At 29.4% G+C, this 15,214-nt stretch overlaps 1 protein-coding gene and 1 long non-coding RNA gene across 5 annotated transcripts; one reads left to right on the top strand and one right to left on the bottom strand.

Moving 5' to 3' along the window:
- Positions 1-670: 670 nt before the first annotated feature.
- On the bottom strand, positions 671-9,803 carry LOC115705529 (U-box domain-containing protein 43). Of its 4 annotated transcripts, none has more exons than XM_030632882.2 (6): positions 9,669-9,803; positions 9,335-9,416; positions 7,517-9,005; positions 3,418-3,721; positions 2,829-3,319; positions 671-2,422 (listed from the first exon to the last, which is right to left on the bottom strand). In XM_030632882.2, the coding sequence occupies exons 3-6, from the start codon at positions 8,753-8,755 to the stop codon at positions 1,427-1,429; spliced, it is 3,030 nt and encodes a 1,009-aa protein (XP_030488742.2). In that variant the 5' UTR covers positions 8,756-9,005; positions 9,335-9,416; positions 9,669-9,803; the 3' UTR covers positions 671-1,426. The 4 variants fall into 4 exon arrangements, with proteins under 4 accessions (XP_030488742.2, XP_030488741.2, XP_030488739.2 ...); XM_030632881.2 differs by having other exon boundaries at positions 9,624-9,761; XM_030632879.2 differs by having other exon boundaries at positions 9,335-9,441; positions 9,624-9,736.
- A 2,846-nt stretch (positions 9,804-12,649) lies between these two features.
- LOC115704924 (uncharacterized) lies at positions 12,650-13,587 on the top strand. Its single transcript, XR_004009343.2, has 2 exons — positions 12,650-13,203; positions 13,316-13,587. It is a non-coding gene; the product is annotated as an uncharacterized LOC115704924 (long non-coding RNA).
- The last annotated feature ends 1,627 nt before the right edge of the window (positions 13,588-15,214 follow it).

The raw sequence follows: 15,214 nt of genomic DNA, 5'->3' as shown, positions 1-15,214 counted from the left end.
GTATTATTCATGAGGTTTTTTTTTTTAAATTTTTCACATCATACATTGTTTTGGATTTAGTGGGAGCTCCAGATCTGCATTTCATTACGTATCTACATTTCATGAATATAGATTTCGATATTAGGGGGAGTTATTTTGATCGAATAAAATAGAAAACAAATGTGTAATTTCAGTTTCTTCACAGTTTTTCTGATTTTTTTTTCGTCATTTTCAGTTTAGAACATTGCAGGTATTCTTTTCCAGTTGATTTTGCCAGAATTAATAGTTGTATTTTTCTCGTTTTGGTTTCATTTTGGTTGTTTTGCGGTTTTGAAACGAGCGCGTTTTTTTATCTTCATGGTTCGCTCTGTACAGCTGAAGGCTTAGTGCATGTGGTATTTTTGTAAATATTTGTATGTGGACTGTATAAATGTTTAATGAATTTGTACCAAAGTATTTTTGTAATTTTTTTTCCTTTTTTGTATTTTTTTGTTTTTTTCCCTTAATGTTATTACACCATTTTTTTTTTTTTCGATTTTTGAAAAAGAACAAGGTCCGTGACTCCGTTATCACAAATGTATTACTGTGTAAATAAGTAAATGGAAATTACTTAGTAAACACCAGACAAATACGAACTTCCATGAAACATGACATCTGCCTGCATAAGAGTTTTAAAAAATTTCCACAGAGATGCAAAAGTATTTTTGTTATTGAAAGAAGGGCATTACAAGCTTAGTGGAAGAAGATAGAAATTTTACAAGAGAAATTATTATAATCAAATATACATTCACATTACTACACAAAAAAAAAACAATAACTAACTAATTAACTACAGAAAAACAACATAAACTTGGAATAAAATGCTTAATAAATTCAACACAAAAGACCCTGTAGTCAAAGCTTGAACTCCCTCTTCTCAAATCCAGAAGAACAGGATCTACCTTGTCAAAGAATTGTATTCTGTCAAAGAAAGTGAAGAAGCTAAGCTTGGCAACCAGTCCACCAGTGTTGCTTCTACTTTCTTTAGCATTAACATCATCAAATCAATGAAGCTTTAGAACACATCTGTAGCATTTAATATGAGCTACATTATATGTTTCCTTCCTGTCCAATAACGGTCTCATCATAATTATCTATACAGCCAGCTTTAACAAATTGAATTAGATCACTTTTGATTCCTAGGAGAGTAACCAAACTACATGCTCTCAAATCAGACAGGTTGGTAAACTCAGGAAGAAGGAAAGTAATCTAGATTTTCTTTCTTTTTTACAAATGAATAAGAGAGATATGATCTGCCTTCTTTGGGAAATGCAAGGGCTTCTTCCCCCTTGAAATGTGCTTCCTTCAGCATCTGTTTCTTTTTTTTTTTGGTCTTTTTCCCGAAGAATCTTATGGAGCCAAAGCATCAAAATGAGCTTTGTAATTGACCAGAAGCAACAAGTTTCCTTCAGAAATATGAAGATTGATCATGAAGCACATTCAGATGAGCAAGTATTCTTGCTGCTAGTGATTTGACACTACCATTTCCGCGCTGAGTTAAGTCAACTAAAGGCATCTGAGCAAAGCCACCATACTTTTGTTTGAACTCTATTTGCCGGAATATCCTTTCCAGAGCGCTTAGAGTCTTCTCCTGCAATCTAGGAGAAGGGGAGCTAAGAAGTTTTATAATGGGTTGTATGGCATTTAAATTGTCAAGCACCTTACTACCATTTTGGAGTTTTTCACCTTCAATTAAAGTTAAAAGTGCATCTAAAGAAGCCTCACAAGCTCCAGGATCAGGTTCCGAAAGTATCCTCACAAGTGGAATAACTGCATCAGCCTCCACAAGGCAGAATGTTGACACAACACCACAGATCCCTCTATGAACGGGACATCCAGTTTCAGGAGGAGGTGCAAAGCACCAGATCCCTTTACTCTTTGGTAATGGCCTGCTTAGCCTTGACGAACTCTCTGAAAAACGAGAAAGAGCTATAGCTGCACGCTGTTTGGTCAATCCAGTTCCAGACTCAAGCAAGTGCACCAATTCAGTAATAATGCCAGCTTCAGCTGTTCGCTGTTGCCATTCCAACCTTGTTGAAACAGTGAAACGGCAAATGGCTCCAACAGCATTCTCTATCAACTGGTTCTTGAATGGACCATTCTGCTGGCCATTTTTGAGTTTGCGGATGATGAGTGGAAGTGCTCCTGCATCAAAAATCCATTGATTGATCCCAGGGATTTCCGGAAGGGTAGAGATAATGCCTATTGCTGATGCAATCTCATCATTGTCATCCGAAGATTTGATGATCTGTATTACAGTCTCTATGAATTTCTGATTTACATGCTCCAAGATAATAGCTTCATCTACGCCGTCTGCCAAGCAACAGAACAGGTTGATGGAGTTTGCTCGTAACTTTAGGTTATTATTCTCACACAGTTGGACCAACACTGGCAAAGCTGAGAACTGCAAATGTTGATAAACCAGTTAATATTTGAAAACAAGCTATACAGGAAGTTGACACAAATAGTTAACAACAGAAAAAGTAGTCACACAAATCTTCTCTCTTCTCTCTTTGTATCATTTATATATTAAAGGTTTTTTTTTTTTTTTAGAAAAAAGTTAGAACGCATTAAGAATCATGTAGTTCAAGATTTTCAGGAACTAACTCTTCGGAAAAATTGATCAATAATAATACAAACTAATAATGACTCATGCCTTTTATGCACCTTTTAATTATGAAAATAATTCAGTGATGCACAGAAAAATTAAACTTAAATAAAATCAATCCAAACCATCTTATAAGCACTCAAAGTATGGTGGAATTTCTAAAAACACAGCAATCGGATCATAGTTTCTAGAGAATAGATACCTCTATTAATTTGGCTTTAATATTTGTGGATGAGCGGGATTGACACAGAATGTGGAAGGTCCTGATAATGTCTATCTGGACATTAGGTCCTGTGAAGCTAACTAAAGAGAAGAGTGTGGAAATATCTTCATCAGATTCCAAGAATGAAACAGGTGGCTGATTAGAGTCTTGAGAGACAGTTGAGGTAGCTAGATTCATAATGGTGGCTGCTATAAGTTCTTGTAAACTTGAGTGTGACATGTTGCGACTAAAAAGAAGGCCAAGTAAAGGTCGCTCTGCATGTTCTCTGATCATCTGTAAACCATTTTTTGGTAAGCTTGAGAGGTTTCGAAGAGCCCTAATAGCCACCCTTTTCATATCAATGTCATCATGCAAGACCAAGCCAAGAAGAGGATGTAGCACTCCTCCTTCAAACAGAGACTCTTTATTGTGCTCAGTCAATTCCATCTCTGCCAAATTCATTGCCATTTTCTTTTTCACATCTTCAGGTCCTGCGATACAAATATTTATAGGTCATTTTAAAAAAAAAAATTGCTTCATCAATAAGCACTGGGTAGCCTGCCAAGATAACATGAAAACATATATGAACCTGTAGAAAGACGATCAAGAAAGTGTTTGAAATAATTAGCCTTTGCCATTTGAATGACATTCTGATCACAGAATGATAGAATTGCCAGTAGCTCCTCTGCGTCTCTAGCAGATTGATTATCATCGCCATTTGACATGGTCACTAGTAGGAGTATGCAACCTTGAACCTTTCCAATGCATTCTCTTGCTGAATTGCATTTAGATAATTCCAATAGCAATGCTACTGCTAATTTCCGTTCCTCAGGACGACGTCCAAGTGATCGAACAATATTTTCAATGGCACTCTCAACTATTATGGTTCTTTCCTGCAACATTTCCATTTTTCAATGGGAAATTCTGTGAATATTAACCATTCTAGTTGATTGATAATTAAAAAATTTAACCTTCTATCAAGTGTATAATGATAAACACTATGGGCTCGTTTGGAATATTAGGTCGTATTGTATTCTATTATAATGAATTGTATTTTATGCAATATTTTTATGTAAAACTATATGTGGAATTAAAGTTTTACATAGTATTATATAAAAATATGGACAATTTACAGTAATATATACATTATATAACTTTATTACAATATATGTGCATAATAACTTATTTTCATATAATCATACATTTTATCTGTTATGAAAAAAATTATTTTCAATTTATTATACAATATATAAATGGTAAGTATTTGATTGTTTGATTTATTCTCACTCATTATTATAGTTATTAATGATGTTATATTAATAATTACTTTATATTTTTATATAATTTGAAATAATTTTAAAAATCAACCATTATTACAAATATTGAAAGTTTGTATTTAGATTAAATCACTATTTAATTTTTCCCTATAAAACTATTATTCAAATACATACTATATCCAAATACAATATACTCAAATTTTACACATTTATGTTTATAAAAATTATAATAAGAAGATTTGTATTTTTTTTTATTTATTTACATGTGTTTTCTCTTGATTTGTATTTTTTATTATTATTTGTGTTATAAATGTATCCAAATTTTTTTGTTTATATTTTGTTGATATATTATCACATTTTTATTTAGGGCATTTTACAATTTTGTATACATTATTTTAATTAATTACAAAATATGTGCAAAAAAACTTATTATCATTTTCTCATACATTTTTATATATAATTAAAAACTTTTTTCAATTTCTTTTATAATATATATATATGGTAATAATTATTGATTATTATATATATGGTAATATTGACTATGTTTATTTTTATGTTTACAATTATAATAAAAAACTTACCAATAATATAAAACATTTTATATATGTGTTTATTTTATTTTCTATTAATTAAACATACTAATTTAATAAACAAAATAATAATATTCACATAAGTTTATTATATCACTTTATGTGTGTTATGTTTATTTTTTAATAATTTTTTAGAAAATAAATAATATATAAAAAAATTGTTTATCTTTATCTTTTTCTTTGTTTATTGTGTCATGTTTATTTTTTCTAATTAAATAATTTTTGGAGTTTATAAAATTATGTTTGTTTATTTATTTTTTGACGTAAGAATTATACTTCAATAGAAAATTCGTTCACTAATTCATTAGAAAATAATCAATATATAGAAACAATAGAAAAAAAAAATATACTTATTTTAGTATAGTATAAATTGTCTATGTCTGTTTTTATGTTTACAATTATAATAAACATACTAATAATATAAAATACTTTGTATATATATGTTTATTTTATTTTCTATTTATTAAACATACTATTTTAATAAAAAAAATAATAATATTCAGATATGTTTATTATATCACTCTATGTGTCATGTTTATTTTTAGTAATTTTAAGTATTGATTTATATTTATATACATTAATGTTTATAATTTTGATATTGTATTTTTATTAAAAAAAATCTTATTAAATTATAATAATTCATACTAAAATAGATAATAAACATTTATCTTTTAATAAAAAAAATTAACTTATTTATTTTTATAAAACTGTTTAATTAATTTTACGAAATTGTTTATTTTGAGTTTTAATAAACATAGTTTAATATTTAATGATTAAAATGTCTGGTTTGATGTAATAAGTTTTCAAAATATATAAGTTTTTAAAATAATTTTTTTTTGCACAGTTTTTGTAATTATATTGTTTTTGTTGTACCTTTATGAAAAAAGCCCTTTTATTTATTGTAAAATATATGATTCTCAATATGATTTTTTATTTTTTTGAACAAAGTTATAAATAATTTTGTAATCATTAGGTAAATTATATGCCTACATACTTATCTACAATTTATATTTTATTTTTTCTAATTAAATAATGTTTGAAGTTTATAAAATTATGTTTTTTTATTTATTTTTTGATGTAAGAATTGTTTTTCAATAGATAAATTTGTTCACTAAATCATTAGAAAATAATCAACATATAGAAACAATAGAAAAAAAAAATATATTTATTTTAGTATAGTATAAATATTAGCTATGTCTATTTTTATGTTTACAATTATAATAAACATACCAATAATATAAAATATTTTATATGTATATATGTGTTTATTTTATTTTCTATTAATTAAACATACTAATTTAATAAACAAAATAATAATATTCACATAGGTTTATTATATCACTCTATGTGTGTCATGTTTATTTTTTAATATATATATAAATAATATTTATAAAAAAATTGTTTGTCTTTTTTTTTTGTTTATTGTGTCCTGTTTATTTTTTCTAATTAAATAATTTATAGTTTATAAAGTTATGTTTCTTTATTTATTTTTTTGATGTAAGAATTGTATTTCAATAGAAAATTCGTTCACTAACTCATTAGAAAATATATTTATTTTAGTATAGCATAAATTGACTGTGTCTATTTTTATATTTACAATTATAATAAACATACTAATAATATAAAATACTTTGTATATATATATATATGTTTATTTTGTTTTCTATTTATTAAACATACTAATTTAATAAATAAAATAATAATATTCACATATGTTTATTATATCATTCTGTGTGTCATGTTTATTTTTAGTAATTTTAAACATTGATTTATATTTATATACATTAATGTTTATAATTTTGATATTGTATTTTATTGAAAAAAAACTTATTAAATTATAATAATTCATACTAAAATATATAATAAACATTTGTTTTTGAATAAAAAAAATATTTAATTTATTTATTTTTATAAAACTGTTTATTATTTATTTAATTAATTTTAAGAAATTATTTATTTTGAATTTTAATAAATATATTTTATTATTAATAATTTTTAAAACATTAATATAATAAACATAAGGATAAGATATTACAAAATAATATTACAAACATTAATTACATTAATCTATTTATGGTAATTAATTTAATCATTAATGATTTATATGTATGGTTTTTATATAATAAATTTTCAAAATGTACAAGTTTTTCAAATAATTTTTTTTTCACATTTTTTGTAATTATTTTATTTTTGTTGTACATTTATGAAAAAGCCCTAAAAATATGATATATAATCCAATTCAATATAATACAATACGACCTAATACGACGTTTCAAACGAGCCCTATCGAAATTCGGAAGAAGACAACAAGGGCCTATGCCAGAATTGCCAATGTGATAGATCACAAGAATGCAATCTTAATAACAAATTATACAGAAGTATCTCAGTTCTTAAGCTTAATAATCAACTAGATCCTCAAGAGTTTTACCATAGGAATGAGTACCAAGTGATGATGGAAGCTGTTACTTTTCAATTGCAGAGAGTCTAACAATACTGAATTATGGAAAATTTGCATTTTACAAAATTAAAGACCAACAACTCTCTTTCCAAGAAATTTATTATCCAACTATGAAACTTAAATTCAGTAATTTGTATTCATAATCAGAGTTTGCTTTCCTAGAGTTCAGGATTAGTTTTAGCACTTCATGTAACTATCTACATTCCTTATGCATATGAATCCATTGAAAGCTCTCCACAAACTTATTACAATCATCTATGGCCACAGTATATTATAACATATTAAAGTACAGTTTTTCAGTAGGCATATAAGCATAGCAAAATTGGCATACTGCTAATCTAGAGAGAGAGAGAGAAAGAGTACCTTAGCATCATCACTATCCTTTGCCAGAATACAAAGGATGATAAGAACTCGTTTTCTTATCTCGCGATTTTTCGCACCAAGAAGTTGGATGAGAATTGGAATGTAATTCTCTAGGATTACCCATTCGCGGTGCTGGTCTGTTTCTTCACAGAGAGCATGTAGCTCTCCCAGGATATTAAGAATTTCTTCTTCTTCTTCCTGTCCAGACTCAAGTTTTTGTTTCATGGAAGCAATCATAATCATGGTATTTCTGCCCTTCCATTCTTCGATTGATTGCCTCAGAGTTTTATTTGGCCGTAATATTGATGTGTCTAATAAAGTCATGGTTAGGGGACAGCATTTATGACCATCTGCTAACCATTTTTCTATAGCACTTCTCTCAAATGTTTGTCCTGAAGAAGTTTCAACTGGATCCATCATAACATCCCTTGTGATGGGGCAGTAAAATGATTGAAGTGGTTCCAATGGTTGGTTACCTAAGGACTTTCTCTTACTAAAGTACCTCATTTCTTTCTCCTTTGATGATGAAGTTGCATCAGCCCTTTCTAACAAAGCAATTATCTGGTCCATCTGTATAGCTTCAGCCTGATCTTTCCTCAACCGAGCATTCTCTATCTCATTTTTAAATTCTTCAAACTCCTTCTTTAACTCTGATCTGCTGGTTGAGATTCCAACAGCCTCTGCAATGAGAGCCAGCAAATTATTTGCATACAAACGATCAACATTCCTTTCCTGTATGCCGGACTCAATTTTCTCCATGATCTCTTCTTCTGTAATCGCCACTCGAAACTCAGACTTCAGCATACTTTCACTAAGCTTTTCAATATCTGCAACAATTGCTGATGAAATATCAAGTGTGGTCAAAGGAAGAAGACTTAAAGCCCGGCTAATCTCTTTCGACATAGACTCGAGACGCTTTGTAATCCCTCTGCAATTCATGAAGAGATACACTTTGCTTTTATTGGTGCAATCCAGCATTAATTGCTTAGCCGCCTTTGTTTCTCGGTTGAGAATCTCAACAGCATTCTTCAAGCTCTCAGAATGATCAATATTTTTCTTGCCCAACTCTTTTAAAACAGGCACTACTCTTTCCAAGTAACCTGTCAGTTCCTTAAAACTTTCCTTATTAACGAGGACATCATTAGCAGTAACAAAAATCTCAAGAATGATTTCTATTGTTTGAGAAAGGACTTCTGAAGCCGGAATAGCCGAAGCGCTAGAGACCACATCCAGTGCCATCTTCCTTAAACCCAACAAAGCTATGAAAAGAGATGGTGTTTTCCCCTTAGACTGTTTGACTGACCAACAATTGCACAACTTGGTAGCAGCAAAACAGCTTCAACTTTCTGACCCACAACAGTTTTTGTATCCATATCAGGTTCAAATGAAAAATGTCTTCTTTAAGCTTGTCAGTCAGGATTTTTCTGCCAAGTTTCACTACTTATTCCTAAGCTGCAAACCCTAGATTAGCAGTTCCACTGTTTCTTTGCTGTTAAAAAAGAAAAATCATTTGAGTTTTGAGGAGTGTGCACTTGAATCATAATCCTTTAGCAATTGGAGAGCTTTACATGCCCATTCCTCAAACTCAAATTCAACAAATTCACATGGGTGTTTATAGGTATATACCCATGAATAAACAAAATCAAAATTTCAACTTCAACTTGAAGCTCAAATTGCAACAAACAAAAAGGAAAAAAATGGTTTCCCACCCGACATTTAAACGCAATAAAAACACCGGAGAAAGATGAAGCGATGAAAAACCAAATAGTCAACAAAAAAGTCTTCAGAAATCCCAGAAGAGAAATAAATTACACTAACCTGAAAAAGAGCTAATGCCCATCAAAATTCAGCTCGCCACGAAAATGCATTAAAGCTTTCTGGTCAAATATCGATCTCGTATCTGGAATAAAAACCAGCACTTTGAACTGAGAAACAATATAACTTATGTCACAAACACAAAAAGATAACTTTGGAAGAGTATTTCTCTTTAGTTTTCATAAAAAATATATATATAAATATTTTTTTTGTAATATAGATAAAGATTATTATTATTATTATTATTATTTTCCTTTTTCTCGTAAAATTTTTTGTTGGTAGATCATATTACGTTATTTATCTCTCTGTCGTTGTAGACACTGAATTGGGAAATCACCTTTCTGCCAGTCTCTTCCCACAGCCATTGCCTAGCCTGCCCCCTTGACTTGTTCTGTGTTCTTTGAAGATTATTCTTTTGTATGCAATTAATTTAATTGTTTAATGTCAAAAAAAAAAAAGAAGCTTTGTTTTCTCACTTCAATTCGAGTCTTTACTCATTGACCTTGTAGAATAGTCGTATAAACTCACTTGCTAGCGACCAACGACCAATCATGTTATTATTATTAATATAGGTAAGTGACTTTGCAAAAAAAAAAAAAAATCACATTAAAAAGACTAATGCAGCATCAAAATTAATTTTTAAAACACTTCGTAATTTGAACACTCAACTATTATACTGAGTTTTTTTGATAGGACGACTGGTCGATTATTTTGAATTTTCGATTGCTGTTTTCACCTGAACGATAGGATCTACATCGTCCATAGATATGTCTCTATTGCGACTGCCAGTTTTGTTTCAAGTGAGTACTATGGTTACAGTATACAACATTTTATGATATCACTGCTTTCTTTAGTTCTCAATTAAAACACCAATATATTTGCTAAGATTTTTAGAAACTAATAAAATATAATAAAACTAAAGAAAAATAATCAATAAAGCATGAAATCAGAGCTTTTATGTAGTTGAGGCATTGATGAGTTTTAGTCTACCAATCAATATTATTGTTATAAGACTCGAAAAACCTTATGATTTACACAAGTGTCTGAACTTTAGAATTTGCCTCAGCACTCAAGGATTGAGATTCTAACCCTTTGCAAGAATGAGTTTTCTTAATTTATAGTGTTAGGGTTCTTGTTTTCTTGACTCTGTCCACTGATGGGGTAAATACAAATAATATATTGACTTTGAGCCCATTTGGTGGAGCCCGACCCTGAGACGCTGATTGTATGTTGATGTGGAGACCACATATCGTTTATATTTGTCAAATCCTGTCCTATTTTTGTTGATAATAAAAACACATCAATGTTTGATTGTTAATTACTATCTTTTCATTTTGGGAAGATATGATCCTTGAATGAAATCTTTAGAATTAAGTCCTGATATCGCAAGATCTGGTAATTAATGAGTATGATAATGAACTGGATATCCAGATGCTCACTAGTTACTTCTCTAGACGCTCTGACTGAGGTCTTCCAAATACACGCTGTGCTGGAGGGTTATCCTGCATGAACGAGTCATTTGTCCAATATCCAAAAGACATGACTTCACAATAAATTTGGTCCATTATCTTAGTTAGGCCTGCTATTGGACTTAAAGTAACTTAGTTATACTATTTTTTTTAGAATTACACGTGTCCCATCCAAAAATACGGATAATATTTAAAAAAAATTTACAATTAACTATGACACTAACATAAACAACATTAAAATAGCATGAATTCTTTTAGAATTCCAATTTTCACTTTCAATCTCTTCATTGGTCCATTCAACCACAAGCTTGACATTAGTCTTCTCACCAATGTGCACAATGGGTGGAGACCAACCAATAATATTAGAGTTCCACACACACTCATCTATATACTATATAGCTTTAAGAAAGGCTCTCATATGAGCTTTCCAACAAGCATATTTGGTTCCATCAAGCATGGGGTTTTATAAGTAAAATTGCATGGGGATTTTAGAAGTAGACCCACCTTTTTTGAAACAATCTATAGAACACTTAGACGACAGTAGTGAGTAAAAAAAATCAACAACTAAACAATACAAAATGGAACCAATACAGGGCAAACAACACGAGTAAAGAATCAAATAAATCAATCAAGAAAGCAGCAAGGACCAACATATTAGCTCTGATACCATTTAAAAGACTAATTAACTACTTAAACTATTTGTCCACTTAATTAGATTAACAATATTCAGATATTAATCAAATAAAACCTAAGAACAAAATAACATAAAAAATGACACAATCATTTTAAGTAGTTTGGCCTAAGATTTCTCTTAGATCAATCCACGGGACCTACTATAAAGGTTAAGCAATCCACCATATAAATAAAGTTGTTACAAACTATTCTTATACATACAAAAAACCAAATAAAAACTCCCTTTTAATTTGTTTCCAAGAACAAAAAATAGTAGATTTCGGCTTCAAGTTACTAGCCTCCCAGTGGTTCTAGTTTGCTGGAATCCCTCCAACTGCTAGACTCCCTCTAGCTCTGCTCAAGCTCCCCTTGAAACTCAACTTGATCTCCCTTCAAGCTTTCGCCCAACACCATCACTACACATAGTGTGTTGCGAATAATTTACGATATTCTATAATAGTTATTAAATAAAAATATATATAAGATTCTTTATTTAATTGTACTAAAGTGGTATAACGCTTTGTGATAGTGTTGAATACTATTTAAAATTTCAAAAAAAAAAAAAAACTACAATCAATAGAATTTATTTTATAAGGAATTATAGTAATAATTATAATAGAGAATATAATTTTCTTAAAAATATTTTGGTAGTTTATTGTGAAAAATAAACTAATGAATAATTTAGTATAGAAATAGTTCATATTTTATTACGAATTTTGAAAGTAATAATGTTTTTGAAAAATATTTATCTAATATTTACCAATTTTAATAGTTGACCCCTCTTAAGTTATCTCTTTATATCGATATCGTTATAGTGTAGTGGTTGGGATTACAAGAATTTGTGTGAATCTTTGGTACTCTTTTTTGGTAGATGGCTTTTAATGATAATCTCATTTTATTTTAAAATTAAAAAGGTTGGCCCAATCCAGCCTCTGCCCCTGCGTACAGTAACCCTTGATTTGGCTAAGTATGTATCTAGACTAGACAATTAGTTATCTTAGTTTGAAGAGGTCCATACACTGATAACTAATATCTTCATCGTGAACTTTTAGTGTAATTCATTTTACTTTATAAAAATAATAATCATAAAAGAATGTAAGGTTGACACCATTGTTGCTGGGGAGGCTGAGTTTGGTGAGGCTCTCCATTTATTGAGACAATGACAAGTGGTGGTGTTCTCTATGTGTGTGGCTACAATATAGTGGTGGTTTGTTCTTGTAGGAATTCTTTAATTTCAAGAATGCCCTACACCAACTCAATATTTTAAAAGGATAAAGTGAAAATTGACCAAAAATAATTAAAACAAATTTGATTAAAAATAATCAAACTGTGAGTGGTTTAACTCGCTATGATAAATCGTTTGAATCAAAACGATTTGTCGTTGACCAGAGCAAACAAATGATTCTAAATGAGCTAACCCTAGCTCAGATTCAATCAAATAACCTTCGAGATTTAAACCAAATCTCTTTCTCTCTTTCTTCCTCTTCAAACGAAACCTAGGAATCCAGATAGCCAACTCGATCAAACCAGACCGATATCACTAGAACCTATCCCCAAAAAATAGATCACAATTATACAAACACAAGTACATGCATCAAAAGAAAAAAAAAATAGAGAAAACAAACACAGCGATTATAGAGGTTCGCCCTAAATCCAGGGATACTTCCTCTTTGAGCTCGCCTTGAAGAACGATCTCAAATCTACACTATACTTTGAAGAATATTACATAAGGTATGAAATCCAAGCCACAAACTTGACTGGTATTTCAATTTTCTTTCTTCTTCTTGTTTTATAATCTTTCTCACTAATTCTCTTTTATTTTTCTTTGCATGAATTCACCAAGCTCAACACATGAGCTCCTCTCTCTAAATCTGGGTCTCACATTTTTGGTATTTCTACTCTGCTTTACGATTGGTGAGGACTCCTCCTTTTATAGCTGTTATTACAATTGTAATTAGAGCAGAGGAATTTTGGTTTGTACAACAAAAATTATGTTAGGAAGTAGTTGGAGTTTGTTATTTCTGGTGAGTGAGAATCATGAGCCTTTTTATTGTATTTGCTTTTCTATTTGGTTGTTGTAAGTAGCAAGTGATATAAAAGAATTTAATTTTTACAGTTTTGTTGTTCAATTTTGTGGTTTCGGGTTCTTTACCCACTTGATTAGATTAACTATTCAAATTTTAACTATAAAAAATGACACAATCATGTTTACATAGTTAAGTTCAAGATTTCTCTAGAATTAATCCTAGTTTAAAAGTGAAGCAATCCACTATATACAACATGAAAATTATGTAATAGTGAATATTGTAAAACTGCCACAATTTTTAGTAAAGACAACACTTAAAATCACTATGATATTTTTACCTGACCTTTTGTGGCTTAAACAATTCAATTTGAAGTATTGTAGATTTTTCCTACACTATATTGGTTAGAGAATTTATTTGGTCATTTATATTTAAGTTTATCTTTTTTGGGGAGTAATTTTGTTTTTTCGATATAATTTCTCCATTTGGTTGTGCCATTGCTGAGATCATCTTTGTGTTTTACATTTATGTCCTCTATTTGGATTTTGAAGGTTATTTCTTCTTTTACAAAAGAAAAAAAAATTATAAAAGAATGTGGTATTATCCCATCCTTATCAAGTATTTAAGTAACATGTTTAATATAACGAGAGAAAGAAAAAAAAAAGTAATACTATACTAATAACATCAAACATGTGAAACTCATTGGCTTTGACTACACAACCTTGCTTATAAGAGAATGATATACCATGTCCCCACCCAAAAAAGAAAAAAAAAACACAGAAGGAAAAACAAGGGAGTCATTTTTGGTTTGATATGTGTAAATTCATTTTGTAGATGTAATAAGTTAATTGTTGTATGTAATTAGAAAGTCTTATTGTGATTTCAAAAAAAAACAAAAAAAAGTCTTATTGTATTTGTTTTAGTACAATTAGAAAGAAATATGTGTAAAGCACCTAAAATTTTAAATTTGTAAGAGGCATAAATATAATATTTATTTTTAGCGGCATAAGTACTTAATGTTTGTAAAATTAGAATTTTTTTCAAATTTCATTAGTACAGACTCCGTTTGAATTTATTGAAAGAATATTTAGAAGTAATTAGTACTATATATATTTCTGTCTATACCTAATGATATAAAAACTGAGTCTAATACGTGCAATCTTTAAGATAATAACAGAGTCTGTATTGATGAAATTAGAGAAAATTTATAGTTTTACAAATATTTGGTACTTATGCCGCTAAAAATAAACATTGAATTTATGCCACTTACCAACTTAAAATTTTGGGTACTTATGCCACTATTTACCCTTAATTAAATGAGTAAATTATAAATTTTATGGGTTTTCATATTTTGGTGCAAAAATATAATTTTTTTCAAAAAAATATTATTTATGGGAAAATGAAATAAGAAGTTTAAAAATACGAAAAATTAAGTAAGAGTAACCATATACCTTCAAATGGTAGCTACTTACTAGGGATGCACACGGGGCGGGGAATTGGCAGGGAGTGCTCCCCAATTCTCATCCCCGTTAAGAATTTTAATCCCCATCCCCGCTTATTCTCCATTAGGGATGGGGCTGAAAATCCCCTAATAGGGGTAGGGACATGGAGGGGAATCCCCTAATAGAAAAATAAAGTTTATAATAAAATTTTTAATATACAAAAATATTAAAATACATAAAAATTAAGATATTATACATTAATTATTATTCAATAAA

This window comes from Cannabis sativa, chromosome 1 (genome assembly GCF_029168945.1).
Source record: "Cannabis sativa cultivar Pink pepper isolate KNU-18-1 chromosome 1, ASM2916894v1, whole genome shotgun sequence".
In the NCBI taxonomy this organism is placed as follows: domain Eukaryota; kingdom Viridiplantae; phylum Streptophyta; class Magnoliopsida; order Rosales; family Cannabaceae; genus Cannabis; species Cannabis sativa.
This window is presented reverse-complemented; position numbering and strand designations above follow the sequence as displayed.

Coding starts and splice junctions, on each gene's coding strand:
- LOC115705529 (XM_030632882.2), bottom strand. CDS start 8,755: ATGGCACTGGATGTGGTCTCTAGCGCTTCGGCTATTCCGGCTTCAGAA. Junction 3,320..3,417: donor TCTTGATCGTCTTTCTACAG/GTTCATATATGT, acceptor TTTGTATCGCAG/GACCTGAAGATGTGAAAAAG. Junction 2,423..2,828: donor TTAAAGCCAAATTAATAGAG/GTATCTATTCTC, acceptor CAACATTTGCAG/TTCTCAGCTTTGCCAGTGTT.